This window comes from Canis lupus, chromosome 6 (genome assembly GCF_048164855.1).
Source record: "Canis lupus baileyi chromosome 6, mCanLup2.hap1, whole genome shotgun sequence".
Taxonomy (NCBI): domain Eukaryota; kingdom Metazoa; phylum Chordata; class Mammalia; order Carnivora; family Canidae; genus Canis; species Canis lupus.
The window spans coordinates 39,659,499-39,677,781 of record NC_132843.1 but is presented as its reverse complement, the minus strand read 5'-3'; the positions used below and the strand labels follow the sequence as shown (position 1 = coordinate 39,677,781).

Here is an 18,283-nt window from a genome sequence, read left to right as displayed (position 1 = left end):
GCACCATCCTTGGGGTGTTTGAAGTAGGGCAGGGCAGGGAAGGGCTGGAGCAGTTGAGGAGGCAGCTGGTCTGGGCTGGAAGAAGTGCCCCCTGTCTCCTATGCAAACTTCTGGATCATGAGCAGTAACCCTAAAAGGACTGACAGAGGTGCCCCCACTGAGGTGCTGGACTGGGTTCTGAGAGGGGCTCCCTGAAGAAGACTATTCCCTGTACTGGAGCTGCCAGTGGGAGCAGGAGCAGGGCCCCCACGGGGATATCTCCCAGATCCGGTGAGTTTCCCTCTTCACTTTCCCTGGGTCCTCACCCCAAGAACGGGGATACCCCTGGAAGCAAGTTCCTCAAGAACCCTTCAACAAGGGCAGCCCTGGTGGTGCAGCGGTTTAGCACTGCCTGCAGCCCAGGGTGTGATCCTGGAGACTTTGGATCGAGTCCCACGTCGGGCTCTCTGCATGGAGCCTGCTTCTCCCTCTGCCTGTGTCTCTGCTTCTCTCTCTCTCTGTGTCTCTATGAATAAATAAATAAAATCTTAAAAAAAAAAAAGGGGGGGGGGGCAGCCCGGGTGGCTCAGCGGTTTAGTACCGCCTTCAGCCCAGGGCGTGATCCTGGAGACCAGGGATCGAGACCCATGTCAGGCTCCCTGCATGGAGCCGGCTTCTTCCTCTGCCTGTGTCTCTGCCTCTCTTTCTCTCTGTCTCTGTCTCTCTGTGTCTAATAAATAAATAAAATCTTTTTTTTTTTTTTTAAAGAACCCTTCAACACCCAGGAAGTGGCAGAGCAATTTGTAGCTTCTCCACTAGCCTACTGCATTCAGCTCCCATTTTTTATTTTTTTATTTTTTTTAAGATTTTATTTATTCATTCATGAGAGACACAGAAAGAGAGAGAGAGAGGCAGAGACACAGGCAGAGGGAGAGGCAGGCTCCATGCAGGGAGCCCCACATGGGACTCGATCCTGAATCTCCAGGATTAGGCTCTGGGCTGAAGGTGGCGCTAAACCGCTGAGCCACCTAGGCTGCCCCAGCTCCCATTTTTAAAAAAGATTTTATTTATTTATTCATGAGAGAGAGGCAGAGAGACACGGGCAGAGGGAGAAGCAGACTCCATGCAGGGAGGCCGATCCCTCAGCTCCCACTTTTAATTAGAGATTGTTGTGTGTGTGTGTGTGGGGGGGGTGCAAGTGTGTAAACAGCAAATCACAAGCACGGCCAAGAGTTAACACTACTCGTGTGACAAGTGATGCTAAACCCTCTATGTGCATTCTTCATCCTTACGATTTTGTGGGGTTGATATATGGTCATCCCTGTGTTAAAAATGAGGTTTGGGGATCCCTGGGTGGCTCAGTGGTTTAGTGCCTGCCTTCGGCCCGGGGTGTGATCCTGGAGTCCCAGGATTGAGTCCCACATCGGGCTCCCTGCATGGAGCCTGCTTCTCCTCTGCCTGTGTCTCTGCCTCTCTCTCAGTCTGTGTCTCTCATGAATAAATAAATAAAATCTTAAAAAAAAAAAAAGAGGTTTGGAGAAGTTAAATAACCCCAGACAATGAAGACGTAAACCGTGGCCCTGGGGGTTCAGACACAAGCCCATCTGACACCAAAGTCCATTATGATGTTGTTTCATCTCTTTTTCTTAGGAGGTATGGGAGGCAGTCTGGCCCTGCCGCCAGTTTAGAGCCTCGAGATCCTCATTCATCCAGGGTCCTCTCCCTCCTGGGTCTGATGTGGTTCCCTTTATCCTTGGGCATTAACTGTGAGGGTTAAGGGGCTGCCGACTCACACCTGAGAGCTAGGGAAGCCCAGATTCTAGGTCACCCCACCCCGCAACTGAGGGGTTCCCCACTCCACCTGCCACCGTAGCTGTTCCCTGAGATCTGATGGGTTAATTCTCTGGGACGCAGTGGCCAAAGTCTTCTCAGGTGTGTCCCTCTGAACCTCAGACCCTCTCTCGCCCCACCCTTCTGGCACAATATCCTGAATGCATGCCAAGGAGCCAATGGGCCAGAGATGGAAGAGGACGGTGGCCCTGCCCCACATCTGCAGTCAGATGAGACCCTGGTAGGATGAGTTTACAGGCCCAGTGGGAAGGAAGAGGGCGGGGCAAACCAATTTTAAAAAGTGGTCACACTTAGAAGCCCAAAGCAGCACAATTCCTGACTGATTTGTGAGCCTGGCATATCCAAGAGGAGGGAGTGACTTAGGGCGGGTGTTTGAGATAGATGCCTAACTGCTGTCTTAAGTACAGGGAGGTGTGCTTGCCTTAGAGGGACGCTGGGCTCCTGGGCTTTGCACTTCCGGAATTAAGTACTAGCAATAAAATCGGTAACTCTGTCCTGTGAGTCCTGCAAGCAGGTAGGTCCTTCTCAGAAGTCAACCTGGGGGGGTACCTGGGGGGGGGGGTCAGTTGGTTTCGCGGCTGATTTTGGCTCAGGTCATGATCTCCGGGGTCCTGAGATGGAGCCTGGAGCCCAGTCCCCACCCATCCACCCCGGCTCAGCAGAGTCCGCTTCTCCCTCTGCCCCTCCCCCAGCTCATGCGCAAGCGCTCCTTCTCTCTCAAACAAAATCTTAAAAAAATTTTTTTTAATTAAAAAAAAATGCCAACCTGGAAGCTGACGTGGACAGATAGGTGGCTTTTGTCTGTACTCACCCCTGTGCCACTAAGGGACAGTGCCCGGCATAGACCCTCCTGGGTCCTCTTCTCCATGCCCGACACCTGGTAGGTGCCCAAGCAACGCCTGCTGAATGACCACTAGCCTTCTGCTTATGCCTTTGGCCTTTTGACTTTTTTTTGTTTGTTTGGCCTTTCGACTTTTGGAATTGGGCTGCTAGTCTATGGCAATTGACAAGCAGATCAGAGGAGGAGAGGGAGTTTCAGGACCCCCCTGTTCTGCCCACAGCGAAATCTCCTGTGCCTCACACTGAGAGACAGAGCCCCTACAGCTGAATCAGGGGGCGGGGGTGTTGGGTACCTACCATGGAACGGGGTGTCTGGGGAGTAGGGCGGGAAGTAACTGTGCTTACTAGGGCTTTCTTGATCTGAGGCTAGGAGAAGCCCAGCTCTAGCCCTGCCTGCAGGACCCTGGTGGATTAATGGTTTACTCTCCAGGGGGAAGGAGCAAGCAGGTTAAATTTTGAACCATCAAAGGGTTTTCTGTGTCCCTGTCCCCGCCAGGGCTGGGAGAAGGCAGCGGATCAGGGTATCTGGCTCTTCCTTCCTTCCCATTCTTTTTTTTTTTTTTTTTTTTTAAAGATTTTGTTTATTCATTTATTCATGAAAGACCGAGAGAGAGAGAGGCAGAGAGAGAAGGAGGCTCCATGCCAGGAGCCCGATGCGGGACTCGATCCCCGGTCTCCAGGATCACGCCCTAGGCCAAAGGCGGCGCTAAACCTCTGAGCCACCCAGGGATCCTTTTTTTTTTTTTTTTTTTTTAAAGATTTTGTTTCTTCCCATTCTTTATTATCCGGCTCTTTGGGGATCTTCCTCTGGTTGTCCCCCTTTAGGAGACCTAGGGCCCCAGGCCTAGCCCCAGGAAGCCCCCAGGCAGTCGCTGTGCCTAGCAGGGCAGCTGGGGTGGTTGCAGGGAGTGGTTCCTACCCCAGTGCTCGCTGACAGCCCACATTGGCAGAGCCCCACCTGCCCCAGCACCTCACTCAGGTTTCCAAGACAGCAGAGGGAGTAAAAGGACAAACTTAATTTCCCTAGGACCCCCATCTAATTGCTTCCTTTCTTTGGCTGTGTTGGTGGAGGGACAGGTATGGGGGTGATGGTGAAGAACAGTGTTGCACCATTTCTTTCAAAGCTAGCCGTGTACTGTCTTCAGGAGCTTGTTTTCTGGGTGAGGAAAGAGCTCCTGCTCTGTAGTGTGACATAGGTGCTTTTTTTTTTTTTTAATATTTTTTTAATTTTTTTATTTATTTATGATAGTTACAGAGAGAGAGAGAGAGAGAGGGAGGCAGAGACACAGGCAGAGGGAGAAGCAGGCTCCATGCACCGGGAGCCCGATGTGGGATTCGATCCCGGGTCTCCGGGATCACGCCCTGGGCCAAAGGCAGGCGCCAAACCGCTGCGCCACCCAGGGATCCCGACATAGGTGCTTTGAGGACTTGGCTCCTCCTCTGGCCCCGTGACCTTGAGCAAGTTAGGGAACCTCTCTGTGCTGTTCCTTCATGTGTAAAATGGGGATAATAGTGTATCTCAAGAGATGGCTGTGAAGATCCCACTCTCCTGCAGGCTCCAGATGCTGGAGGAAATGGACATTGGGGACCTCAAAGCCTCTGTCTCCAGCCTGTGACCCAACACCTGCTTTGTGTGCACTGAGCCTCAACATCTGTGGTCTCTTCTTCGTACTTCCTGAGATTTTGAGACCCAGTTGCTTTAAATCAGGAGTCTGCAAACTTTTTCTGTAAAGACCCAGATAATAAATATTTTAGGCTTTGTGGGCCATATGGTCTCTGTCGCAGCTACAACTTTGCTGTCGTAATGCAGAAACAGCCACAGACCATATGTAAGTGAATGAGCATGGCTGTGTTCCAAAACAACCTTTATTTATGAACACTGAAATTTGAATTTCATGTAATTTTTATGTATCACAAAGTAGTGTTCTGTCTTTGATTCTTTCCCCAGCCATTAAAAAAAAAAAAAAAAAAAAAGATCGCAGGATGGGTTTGGCCCACAGTCCTCTAGTCTGCAGGCCACCACCTCTTTACCAGAGCAGCCCTCCCTCCATCAGGAGCTGATTGGTGGGGGTCCCCGGCCCTTCTCGTTGGATGTGTTGGATGCGGGTGGCTCCAGGTCTTCCCATCAGTAGTTGTTCAGGGCCAGGAGTCCCCATCATAGCTGCATTACCATCAGCCCACAACATGCTGTCCTTTTTCTGAGAGAGAGCTGCGGGATGGCTATCTTTTGATGCCTATTTCTGCTTTCTCCCTGGGCCTTTCAGTCCCTAGCTCTCTGATTCTCCATTCCCAGCCTCTAAATGAAAACCATGAGACCAGCCTTTCTGATGTCCCTCCCCAGCACACACTCAGCACCACGTCAGTCACATTCTGTACACAGTATCATCAAGCCTCTCAACTTGCAGAGTCAGTATCGTTCCCATTGTACAGATGGTTCTGAAGCTCGAAAGCGCTGAGCAAGTTTCCCAGGTCATGTGGCTCACGAAAGTGGCAGAGCTAACCAGCCCAATGGGTTTTGGAGCCCCAATAGCACCATGAGGAAATTATGGCCTCAGGATTTTGAATAACGGAGGTCTCTTCCCTGCCCCTCCTCTCTCTCTGTTAAAGTATTGTGTGCTCTGACCCCAGCACTCTGGCGTGCCCAACCATCCACTGATCGGATCAGGGGCAGGAGATGCTGGTAGGGAAGCCATTCAATCCAGAGATAAGAAGACTCCTTGCTTTCCTCTCATGCCTTCCTCTCGAGCATCTGACCCCAGACCTATTTCAGAATCTCTGATCTCTGATCTGTGGAAGCAGTGATGTGACATGATGGGATCTCATCTGGGTGCTAAATAAAGCCATTGTGTGAGAGCCAGCCCTGGCTGCTGCCCTGCACCATTTCCTAAGCTCAGAAGGCTGGGGGAGACAGGTGGGCCCTGGTGGGAGCTGGTAGAAGAGAGGTCAGGGAGAGAACACAACCATGAAGCCAGCTTGCATTTCAGAAAGTGGACAAGGAATGTCTCTGGGAGAGGTTGAGGCAGCTTTGCTATACTTCATCTCTTTGAAGGACAGAATAGAAATTATTGATATTGCAGCATGGATGGGATGGGTGGAGTTTAGAGAACAGGACATATGGAGAGAAATGGCATGAAGATATGAGGCAGAAGGAGCCGCACAGGTTCCATTTGCACAGAGGGCGGAGGCCAGGAATTAACAACATGAGTGCTGGGAAAAGGTGGGTCCCCAGAAGAGGCCAAGTTCCAGCTGGTTTGAGCTAGAGGAAGAAGGGCAAGATTTCAGGATCAGAGATATGTGCCCAGCAGGCCAGGGCAGCAAGTACTCTCTCCAGCCGGCAATATCCCTGGGGATGGAGAGGGCAAGGCTTCAGTCCATGCATCTCACTAAGCTCACTCAATCCAGCCCCACAGACCCCACTAGGCAGGAACAGCAGGCAGAAGCTGGGGTTGGCTAACTCCAGTGCGTTTGCCACTTCCGTGAGGTCTCTGTCCTGTTTCCAGCCTCTGTTCTTCTTTTCCTGGTGAGCACCCCGGTTCCTCCTCTGGCTTCCACCCCAGGCTCTCACAATACTCCACCCTCCCTGCCCCTGAGTATCAGCTTTGGGGACCACTGGATGGAGGCCTGGGCTCTGGCCCTCCAAACTGCTTGCTCCCCAAGGAGCTCCCATTTCCCCCGAGCACATCAGATGGCACAAGGCCTTGTCACAGACAGACACACAGAGGGCACCTGTCCTGGTGGTCAGCCGAGGGGCCCTCTACGTGGCCTCCAGGTGTGGGGAGCATGGACTGATTTCCCAGGCCTCTCCTGGTCTGTCTTCAGAGCCATAGTGGGGCCGCAGGGGCCATCTGCTCAGCCACTTCCTTCCCTGTGGCGGACAGGGATGGTGCAGCGCCTCTCAGCAGTGGACAGGTGGCAGTGACAGTAGGAAAAGTGGCTTGAAGGATCAACTTTCCAACAATACAGGACCTGGGGAAGGCAGAAAGCCTGGGAGGAGGTGGAAGGCTCTGGCTCAGTGGTTCCTGGGCCCTCTAGGCCCTGCCAACAGCTCAGGAGCTGGGGGTGCCCCGGGACCAGGAAGAAGGGGAGCCTCATTTGCAAAAGGCCACCAGAGACGGGGCCAGGAGTGAGCAGCACGGATGCCTGCCATGATAGAGGAGAGGCCCCAGCCCCCCTCAAGCACCTTTGTACTCAGGTATTTGTTACTTCTCTCTGGAGTGGGGCTTATCACTTCAACTCTGAGAGTTCCTGAGGGTTCTTAACTCCGAGACACACCGAGACAGGCCGCGGGGGCCACCAGGAGTGCTGGGTGACCAGAACAACCCCTGGGGTGATGTGGGGAGGCACGGGAGAAGAGATTGTGAGCTGCTGGCAGTGCCTTCTCTCCTCTCCCTGGAGAAAGGACTTTTTGCTCTGTCACTTCCCATATGACCAGCCTTGGAAGGAAGAAACCAGAACACTTTCTTGTGAGCCTTCCTGCTGCTCCTCAGTCCACCCAGGCTCTTCCTGCCCTGCTTGGCCAGATCCTACCTCTCACCCTCTAGGCCCTCAGGGGCTGCTGCCTTCCTTCCATTGTCTCACTGAGCTCTCCGAATGGCTCATCCTTGGATGCACAAAGCCTTCTGTTGCATCTTCTCTTGTGGCACAAGCCACTCTGGCCACTTAGTCATTTGTGATGTGGGCTTTGGTCTCTGTGTATGCGCACATGCACATACGCACGCACACACATCACTGTGAATTCCTTGAGGACAGGAATGCTATCTCTCTCTCTGCTTGGCTAGGTTCTCTGCCATAGCGGTGCCCAGGAGCTAGAAGGGTAATGAGTGAATGAGGATGTCATCACGCTCCAGAGAGAACACTAGACTGCAGGTCAGAGAAGTTGGCATCTAGACGCTCGTGTGTCCTGGAGCCGGCCGCTGTCCGGTGCTGTGCCTCTGTAAAGGGAGAGCCGGCTATGACACTCCTCAGTTCCAGGTTCCAGGATTCTAGAACTCCTCTCACCCAATCTCTGTCTTCTTGACACAGACCGGCCTGTGTGTGCCTCCCATGAACGGAGACATCCCAGAGGTGTTCCTCGCCGGTGGAGACCTGGTGCCCCAAGGCCACACTCGCCGCTGCCTGTCTGTGGTTGAGTCTGGAGAGCAGCTGGAGGAAGAAGAGGAGGAGGGAAATACGGAGGAGGGGAATGGCTTTCATCCCATGCCCCTCCGAAGATCGGGGGCCTTCCGCGCCCACGCCCACAACCACAACCCCTTCAAGAGACACAGTTGGGGGCCAGGCAGGGAGCTCCGGGATCCACTGAGCAGGTAACCCACGGGGGACCTCCTGCCTCCTGTCTAGACCTAGACCTAGGAGAAGGTGATTGGGAAGGCACGCCTGGAGCTGAGGACACCTGGGCACTCCTTGGACAGTCCAGACCCCGTGTCTCTGGGGTTCTTGTTGAGGATGACCTGCCTTTAAAAGTGCAGCTCTTCCTGTGGTCCTGGTTCCTCCACCTGGTCTCAGGGGCTGGTGGGAAGGTACGGGGTTGGGGAGATATCGCCTCCACCTCCCACTCTGGGTTTCATAGAACCATAAAAGGAATCAGAGCTGGAAGGGACGCAGGTATTATGTGGCCCAAACTCCTCACTTTACAGCAGAGGAAAGCGAGGCACAGACAACTGGGAGGTTCCTGAGAAGTGCCCCCGGGGTAGGGGGGAGCATTGCTGGTTCCAGGCTGACGCAGCCCTGGGATGTTTTGGACATCACAGTAGAGCCCTTGCACAGTAGAGGAGTAGCAACTCTTGCTCACAGGCCTGTGCGTCTGATTGGCAGAAGACAGGGCCCAGCTCTCCTCCTCTTCTGGAAAACCCCTGACCACTTCCCCAAAGACAGAGGAAGTCAGAAAGAGAAGATCTGGGGGTCAATGTGGAGAGCTCAGTGTGGGTGGTCATTGAGAGGGCTCGCCAGCCATGGAGGGGCACTGACTCTCTGCTCTGGCTGCGGTCCCACGGAAAGGTTCCCTTAGCTCAGGTGAGTCACTCCTGGCACAGCTGGCTGAGCTGGGCGGAAGGGGAGGACTCTGTGCCGTGTCCCTGAACTGACCTGGGTGGCAACTCAGGTGGAAGTCTTGTCCACCGGGGTCATGGAACCTTTCCGAGAGCAGCCAGCTGAAGGCAGAGATGCCATGGGTGCCCCTCATGTAGTGCCAGCTGTATCTCAGGGTCTTTGAGGGGTCACCTTTCACCGCCAGGCACTAACTCTGCCCCTTGGAGTCCTGGGCTGAGGAGGGCAAAGCTGGGCATCAGAAACCAGGCAAGGAATGAGTTTCCAGCTTGCCCTTGCCCTTGGCCTCTGCCAAGTCTGGCTTCCTTCTGGAGGATAGTTCTGTCCCGTGGCCAGCAGGGGCCACCCTTGCCCGCAGCTTTGCCACAGTGCAGCCCTGCGGGCAGGCAGTACGGGTCTGGGCCACATCTATGCCGACAGGAAGGGCTGGGCTGAGCGGTGTTCCTCTCTGGTGCCTGGCACTAGCCCCTAGGTACAGAGGGCAGTGGTGGTGATGTGTGTTTCAGGAGCGAACTGCAGGCTTCGGGATGTATGGGCTGCCAGGAGGCCCCCTCATCGCAGAGCCAAGAGGAGCTGGACGCTTTTCTGGGATTGCAGCGCCAAGGTGGCCAGCCCTCCTGCGGGGTATGACAAGAGTCCCCAAGGAGGCCAGCGCCTTCCTCTCACCCACCCACCCCTGCCCCCTTGCCTGTTCCGCCACTACTCTGTGCCTCTTCCGTCCTGCCAGCTGTGGCTCTGTCTGTGCCCAGGCATCCTTCTGACTCCATCTGGCTGAAGCCATGTCTACTGTCTGCACTTCTCTGTCTGCCTCCCTGGTCTCTGTGCCCTGTCTCTGCCTCTTTCTCCACGATTCTCTGTCCCCATCTTTCTGTGTCTGAGCTCTGCGCTGATGTGAAAAGGCTTCTGTTCCCCTCACTGTGACATCCACTTCTTTCTGTGGACCCCACGTTTCTCAACATTGGAGCTGAACTTTCGATGTGTGGGATGAAATGAGGCATCTGGTGCCCTGAAAAACAGTGGATTTCTAAGGATATAATCATAGAATTATCAGGTGAGAAAGGGTATAGAGTCTGCCCAGGCTTCTGGCCTAAGGGAGCACATCTGGGGGATCCCAAGCCAGGACCTAGGGACCCCTGAGGATACACAAGGCCTCTGGAGGCCCCCCTGGGCCTGCTCGATATTTTTAAAAAACTCAGTTGCTTAACAGACTGAGCCACCTAGGCACCCCATGTATTCATATTCTTATTGGCCATGTACATATCTTCCTTTGTGAAATATCTGTTCAAGCCTTTGCTCACTTTTTTTTTTTAATTTTTATTTATTTATGATAGTCACAGAGAGAGAGAGAGAGAGAGAGAGACAGAGACACAGGCAGAGGGAGAAGCAGGCTCCATGCACCGGGAGCCCGAGGTGGGATTCGATCCCGGGTCTCCAGGATCGTGGCCTGGGCCAAAGGCAGGCGCTAAACCGCTGCGCCACCCAGGGATCCCCTTTGCTCACTTTTTAAAAAGATTTTCTTTTTTTTTTTCCAAAGATTTTATTTATTTATTCATGAGAGACATAGAGAGAGAGGCAGAGACATAGGTAGAGGGAGAAGCAGGCTCCCTGCAGGGAGCCCAATGCAGTGCAATCCAGGACCCCAGGATCATGACCTGAGCCAAAGGCAGATGTTCAACCACTGAGCCACCAAGGCGTCCTAAAAGATTTTATTTCTTTTTTTTTTTTTTAAGGTTTTATTTATTTATTCATGACAGACACAGAGAGGGAGAGAGGCAGAGACACAGGCAGACGGAGAAGCAGGCTCCATGCAGGGAGCCTGACATGGGACTCGATTCCGGGTCTCCAGGATCACACCCCAGGCCGAAGGCGGTGCTAAACTGCTGGGCCACCGGGGCTGCCCCCAAAAGATTTTATTTCTAATTAAGCTCTGTACTCAATATGGGGCTCAAACCACTGCTGAGACCAAGAGTCTCAACACCTCTGACTAAGCTGGCCAGGCACCCCAACCTTTTGCCCATTTTTTAACAGCTTCTCTTTTTCTTATTGATTTGTAAGAGTTCTTTATTTTTTAAAAAAAATATTTACTTATTTATTTATTTATTTTAAAGATTTTATTTATTTATTCATGAGAGACACAAAGAGAAAAACAGAGAGCTAGAAGGAGGAGAAGCAGGCTCCATGCAAAGAGTCTGATACAGGACTTGATCCTGGGGCCCTAGGATTACTCCCTGAGCCAAAGGCAGATATTCAACCACTGAGCCACCCAGGTGTCCCAGATTGATTGATTGATTGATTGATTTGAGAGAGTGTGAACGCATGTGCATGCACAAGCAGGGGGCAGGGTGGGGAGGAGAGGGATAGAGCGAGAGAGCAGCAGACTCCCTGCTGAGCTCGGGGCCCTGGGTGGGGCTGGATCCCACAACCTTCAGATGATGACCTGAGCTGAGATCAAGAGTTGGAGCCCTAATGGACTTTAACTGACTGAGCCTCCCAGGTGCCCCAAGAGGTCTTTATATATTCTGGATTTGTGTCCTTTGTCAGATATAAGTACTGTCAATATTTCCTCCAGCCTCTGACTTGCATTTTTACTTTAATAGTGTATTTTAATAAGCCTAAGTTTTCATTTAGATAAAATCAATTTTATCACATTTTTTTATCACATTTTTTTGCCAATATATCAACTTATTTTTCCCCACCTGATCCCCAATTTATTAAATTTTTAATGGTTAGTGCTTTGGGTCCTTTTTAAGAAATCCTGCTTATCCCATATGTTGGCAAATCAAACTTAAATAAAAACAAATGTAAACAAAAATAATAAATAAATAAATAAAGACTAAAAAAAAAAAAAGAAATCCTGCTTATCCCAAGAATGTGAAGATTTTTCTCTAGTGTTTTCATCTAGAAGCTTTATAGACTTAGCTTTCACATTTAGCTGTATGATTTATCTAGATTCTTGAGTGTGGTAGAAATCAAGGTTTTGTGTTTTTCCCCCCTATATATAAAGATCCAGTTGCTTCATTAAAAAACCTTTCTTTCCCATCGAATTGCCATGGTGTCCCTATGTCAGTATCACATTGTCTTAATTAATGCAGCTTTTATTGTTAACCTTAAACATGTGGTAGTGTAAATCCTCCATTTTGTTATTTCCTTTTACGACCATATTATCTATTCTAGGTCTTATGCATCTCCATGTGAATTTTATTTTATATTTCTTTTAAAAAACTTTTTTTAAAAGATTTTATTTATTTATTCATAGACACAGAGAGAGAGGCAGAGACACAGGCAGAGGGAGAAGGAGGCTCCCCTCAGGGAGCCCGATGTGGGACTCGATTCGGGGTCTCCAGGATCACACCCCAGGCTGCATGCGGGGCCAAACCGCTGCGCCACCAGGGCTGCCCTAAAAAACTTTTTTAAAAAAACATATTATTATTCTTTTAAATGTATTTATTCATGAGAGACACAGAGAGAGAGAGAGAGGCAGAGACACACACTGAGGGAGAAGCAGGCTCCATGCAGGGAGCCAGACGAGGGACTCGATCCTAGGACTCCAGGATCACACCCTGGACCTAAGGTGGCGCTAAACCGCTGAGCCACCTGGGCTGTCCTAAAAAACTTTTAAATATTTTATTTATTTTTGAGAGGGAGAGATAGAGGGAGAGAGAGAGACAGAATGAGCACAAGCCAGGGGAAAGGCACAGAGAGAAGCAGACTCCCTCTGAGCAGGAAGTCAGTCTGATGTGGGACACAATCCCAAGACCCTGGGATCATAACCTGAGCCAAAGGCAGTTGCTTAACTGACTGAGCCACCCAGGTGCCCCTCTTGTTGCATTTTTATTGAGATTATACTGAGTTCAAAAATTAATTTAGGACAAATTAACATTTTTTTAAAAAGATTTTATTTATTTGTTCATGAGAGACACACAGAGAGAGGCAGAGACATAGGAGGAGGGAGAAGTAGGCTCCTTGCAGGGAGCTCGATGTGGGTGGGACTTGATCCAGGACTCTGGGATCAACTACCTGAGCCGGAGACAGATGTTCAACCACTGAGCCACCCAGGTGCCCCTGACATCTTTTTAATATTAAATCTTTTTACCCAGGAAAAATAATATATGTCTCTATTTAGTTAGGTATTCTAAAGAAAACTATGTCTTTTATCAAAGCATGAGTTTTCTTCATACTGGTCTTGTCAATTTTTATTATATTTATTTCTAGGTAACTTACAGTTTTTGTTGCTATTATGAATGCTTTTTTTTTCTTTCTTATTTTTAAATTACATTTCCAAACTTTTTTCGTTTACAGAAATGGAATAAATTAGACCTTGTATAATTGTCTTATACTCACTTATCTTGCTAAGCTCTCTCTTGTTTTCTGTTATAAAAATTTATCTGTGATTTTTTTTTCCTGAGTAGACAATTATGTCATCTTTAAATGTGCTTTGTTTCTTTTGTTCCAAGATTTATTCCTTTTCTTTCTTTTTCTTGCCCTCTCTGCTGGCTGGGATCCTACTGCAGTGTTGGGCAGAAATATGATTACGGGTATCCTTGTCTTTTTTTTTTTTAATGAAATAGCACCAGTGCAGTTTATTTTAATGCTTCTTTTCATGAGTATAGTATCCTTGTCTTTGACTTCAGAGGAAGTACATCTTATTGATATTGATTTTTGGCTGTACATTTATAAAGGACACTTTTTTTTATCAGGTTAAGGAAGATTTCTTTGATTCCTAAGGCTTTCACTTTACAGTAAGTGGGTATTGAATTTTATTCTATGCTTTTTGCTTTTACGGAGATGGTTATATGTTTTTCTTCTTTAATATATTACTGAGGTAAATTAACTGTAAGGACTTTTCTCATATGCCACCCTTTTATTTTTAAAATGAATCCAACTTTGTCATGACAGATTATCTTTTTTTTTATTTAAAGATTTTATTTATTTATTCATGAGATACACAGAGAGAGGGGGAGAGAGGCAGAGACACAGGCAGAGGGAGAAGCAGGCTCCATGCAGGGAGCCCGATGTGGGACTCGATCCTGGGTCTCCAGGATCATGCCCTGGGCCAAAGGCAGGTGCCAAACCTCTGAGCCACCCAGGGATCCCCCAGATTATCTTTTTTATACAGCGCATAACAAAACAACCCCAAACTTAATGGCTTAAAATGACTTTTTTCCCCCTCTCACTATTCTGTGGGTGAATAATTTGGGTTGACCTCAGCTGAGTATTCTGCTTACTTCACCTGGACTCACATGGCTGCAGGTGGCTGGTGGCTTGCATATGGCTGGTGGCCAAGGCTGGCCATACTCACATCTGCCATTTGTCAGGCTGAAAGTTGCGATACCTTGGTTGTCATTCACATGGCCTCTCCAGAGTTTGGTTTAGACTTGTTCACATGGAAATAGCAGTGCAAGTGGACAAGAGTGCAAGCTTCAGGGTTTCTTTTCTTTTCTTTTTTCCTAGAGCTTATTTATTTTTAGAGAGAGAGAAAGAGAAAGAACAAGCAGGGAGAGGGGCAGAGGGAGAGGGAGAAACAGGCTCCCTGCTGAGAGGGGAGCTTGATGTGGAGCTGGATCCCAGGACCCTGAGATCACCACCTGAGCCAAATGCAGACGCCTAACCGACTGAGCCACCCAGGTGCCCCAACCTTTAAGGTTTCTTGAGGTTAAAGCTCAAAAATCATCTAAGCCCCTTCCACCACATTCTTTTTTTTTTTTTTCCTTCCACCACATTCTATTCGTCTAGTAGAGTCACCGGCCAGCCCAGGTTCAAGGAGTGGATGGATACTTCCTTGGTGGAGGCAGCAGCAAATGCTTTGTAGACATTGAAAATCTACTTTGGTTTGCTAGTGATTTCTGTACTTAAGTTAATAAGAGAAATTGTACCCAAATCTTGGTCACACTGTCTGTGTGCAGTTTAAGAATCAAGGTTATACTCACATTATAGGGAGAGTTAGAGAGTTTTCATTTCTATTCTTTGAAGAGTTTACATAGGATTTCTGTTCTCTAGTCCTTGAGATATCTGTGCCTTGCCTGTAAAATGTTTTTGGCCTGGTGAGTTTTGTTTTGTTTTGTTTTGTTTTGTTTTGTTTTATTTTAAAGCTTTTATTTATTTATTCATGAGAGACACACAGAGAGAGAGAGAGGCAGAAATATAGGCAGAGGGAGAAACAGGCTCCACACAGGGAGCCCGACATGGGATTCGATCCTGGCACTCCAGGATTATGCCCTGAGCCGAAGACAGACTCACCCAACCACTGAGCCACCCAGGCGTCCTTGTTTTGTTTATAGAAAAATTAACTACCGGGCTGCCTGGGTGGTTCAGCGGTTGAGCATCTGCCTTCAACTCAGGGCGCGATCCCAGGGTTCCGGAATCAAGTCCCACATCGGGCTCCCTGCATGGAGCCTGTTTCTCCCTCTGCCTACGTCTCTGCCTCTCTCTCTGTGTCTCTAATGAATGAATAAATAAATAAAAGCTTTAAAAAAAAAGAAAAAGAAAAATTACCAATTCCATTTCTTTTAAAAATTTTTATTATTTTTAAAATTTATTTGCTCATGAGAGCCCGATGTGGGACTCGATCCTGGGACTCCAGGATCACTCCCCAGGCCAAAGGCAGGTGCTAAACCTCTGAGCCACCCAGGGATCCCCTAATTAAAAAAAAATTTTAAAGTAATCTCTCTGCCCAATACGGGGCTCAAACTCACCACCCCGAGATCATGAGTCACATCCTCCACCAACTCAGGTGCCCTGATTTCTGCTTTCCTCCTTATTGTATCCTTCCTTCTGTTTTCTTGGACATTGTTCTGTTGTTCTCTTTCTAATTTTTTAAAGTTGGCATAGTTCATTAATTTTCAGCTTTTAAAATTTTTCAATGTAAGCATTTTAATTTCTAAAGCTATAAATTACCCCAGAAATACCACTTTGGCCATGTCTCACAACTTTTGTTCTACAGTTCTATAGTATTTTCACTATTGTTGTTATAAAATAACTTTTTTTTTTTTTTAAGATTTTAAATACTCTCTACACCCAACATGGGGCTTGAACTCATAGCCCTGAGGTCAAGAGTCACATGCTCCACTGATTGAGCCAGCCAGGTGCCCCATAAAATATCTTTTAATTTCTATTACAATTTCTTTGTCTAGTAAGTCTATTCAGAAGAGTTTTTTTTTAAGAGGACAGATTCCTTTTTAAAAAAGATTTTATTTATCCATTTTTTCATGAGAGACATAGGAAGAGAGGCAGAGACATAGGCAGAGGGAGAAGCAGGCTCCTCACAGCCTGATATGGGACTCAATCCCTGGACTGGGATTATGCCCTGAGCCAAAGGCAGATGCTCAACCGCTGAGCCACCCAGATGTCCCTACTTAGAAGAGTATTTTAACATTTCTAAATCTATAGAGATTTTTTTTTAAAACAACACATTTTTAAAATATAACAAACAGGGATACTCAGGTGGCTCACAGTTGGTGTAGCATCTGTCTTGAGCTCAGGTCATGATCTCAGGGTCCTGGGATCTAGCTCCGTATTAGGCTCTCTATTCAGCGGGGAGTCTGCCTCTCTTTCTGTCTCTCCCCCTACTTGTGGACGTGCTCTCTCTCTCCTCTCAAATAAATAAATAAAATATTTAAAAGAAAGAATATAACAAACATACAGAAAAGGAAATGAAACTTACATGTACAAAGTAATGAACAATTAGGAAGCAAATAGCTGTGTAACCATTCCAGGTTACATAAGAAAAACCAGAGCATCACCAAAACTTAGATGCCCTGTGTCCCTCCGCACTCATAATCCACTCATAACCTTCTCTCTCCTGGCAGGAATGACCACTTTCTTGACTTTTTTTTTTAAGATTTTATTTTTAAGTAATTTGTATACCCAACATGGGGCTCAAACTCACAACCCCAAGATCAAGAATCACATGCTCCCCTGACTGAGCCAACTAGGCACCCCTAGTTTTGCGTATTTAAAGTTTACGTGAATGTGACCATAGAGGACATATATTTTTTGTGTCTTGATTCTTCCCCTCACTATTATGTTTGTGAGATTCATCCATATTGTCAGGTGAGCTGTGGTGTGTTCATTTTCATTGCTGATTAGTATTTTGGTGTATAAATATATCACAAGTTCCTTATCCAGTCCATTAGGAAGGGATTTCTGGCTTGTTACCTGTGATCTCTCTGATATGGATGATTTGAAATGTGTTAAAATATGCCTTATGGCCTGATATGTGACCAGTTTTTGTAACGCTTCATGTAGGCTTGAGAAAAATCTTTCTTTCCTAATGGTTGGTTGTATGGCTCATGAATATTCCTGCTCCCTTTTGTCTTAAACCCAGACTGTCCAGGTCTATCATTTCCTTTCTATTACCTGACTGGCTTCCATAGTTTGAGTTTGTCATGCCTGGAAACTCTTCAGGGTTACATATTTTCTAAGATATTTTCTGCATTGGGCTTAGACTGCAGCAGAGTGCTGAGAGCTGGCAGAAATGACTTGCCAGTGATTCAGGTGGAATGTTGAGGATGTGGGTAGTGCAGAGGGCTGTAGACCTGAGGACTTGAAGACAGACCCCCTGCGGAAAAGTGGGAGCATGGAGAGTGGGAGCAGGAGAGGGATGAGGCCTGACTTTGTGTGAGGATTCTTGACATGATTCTAGGGTCAGAGTTGCTGTCATCCATCTGCTGACCCTTTGGACCACTCGGCCACTGGCATGCTTTCCAAGTCTGTATCCATGAGTGGCATCAATTGCCTCTTGGGCAGCTCTGATCCAGCTGGTGAGTAGGGGTGAGGGAGAGGCACCCCATCTGTCTCACCATTACCCCTCAGAGCCAGCTGTTGAGTCTGCATGTCCTGGGTTCTGGTTAACCACACACCCTTTGAATTCAGGACTTTGGCTTCTGAGACTCTCCTTCCAATGAAGGAGGACATAGGAGAGATTGTGGCTCTGCAGTTCCCTCTGTCATGGGTGATGGAGGACAGTTACCTGTGATGTACCTTGTCCCCATGACAAGGCACTGGGCACTGTGGTGAAACCTCTGCTCTCTCCATTCTGCAGAAACACAGCTGAGACCTCAGGCCCTGAGGCCTGTGCTCCATGGAGCCCTTGCGCTCTCTCAGTTCCCGGGCCCCTAAGTTCTTCAACTCTGCTGGGGTCAGGCCCCACCCTTTACCCCATGCCTCCCTGCCCCCACCCCCACCCCACCCAGCGCCAGTCCTCTGAGGCAGCACAGCCCTGCAGCTTGGGACCCTGATCCAGGTGGAGGGGGTGGGGGAGGCAAGCCTGGATCACTTCGTCCAGCTTCAGCTGGACACCTCTTGTCTCCTTTTGTGTTGGCAGGGAATTTATACCAGTCCTCTGCCACTGACCTTAGCCAAAGGTGAGTTCAAGACCCAGAGCCCTTCAAAGGCCTAGCCAGAAGAGGGGCAATGGGACTGGACCACGGATGTTGTGATTCCCGGGGTCTCTGCTTTCTGAAATCTTGTTCCACTTAATGTTTTCCTTAGGTATTTATGTTGGTATGTATGTATTTAGAGCAGGTGTGCAAGCTGGTGGAGGGAAAGAGGGAGAGAAAATCTCAAACAGACT

At 48.6% G+C, this 18,283-nt stretch overlaps 1 protein-coding gene across 6 annotated transcripts in view; it reads left to right on the top strand.

Moving 5' to 3' along the window:
• The first annotated feature begins 251 nt into the window (after nt 1–251).
• The window catches only part of ARHGEF2 (Rho/Rac guanine nucleotide exchange factor 2), a 46,639-nt gene continuing 28,607 nt past the window's right edge, over nt 252–18,283 (top strand). For 2 of the 6 annotated variants that reach the window (XM_072829896.1, XM_072829892.1), the window contains exons 1-5: nt 7,520–7,536; nt 7,693–7,973; nt 9,219–9,336; nt 17,354–17,471; nt 18,035–18,074. In XM_072829896.1, coding sequence (XP_072685997.1) covers nt 7,714–7,973; nt 9,219–9,336; nt 17,354–17,471; nt 18,035–18,074 — 536 coding nt within the window. In that variant the 5' untranslated portion in view covers nt 7,520–7,536; nt 7,693–7,713. Of the gene's footprint in view, nt 271–2,327; nt 2,345–7,518; nt 7,537–7,692; nt 7,974–8,662; nt 8,680–9,218; nt 9,337–17,353; nt 17,472–18,034; nt 18,075–18,283 lie in introns of those variants that run through there. The other 4 variants (XM_072829894.1, XM_072829895.1, XM_072829893.1 and 1 more) reach the window with 4 other exon arrangements.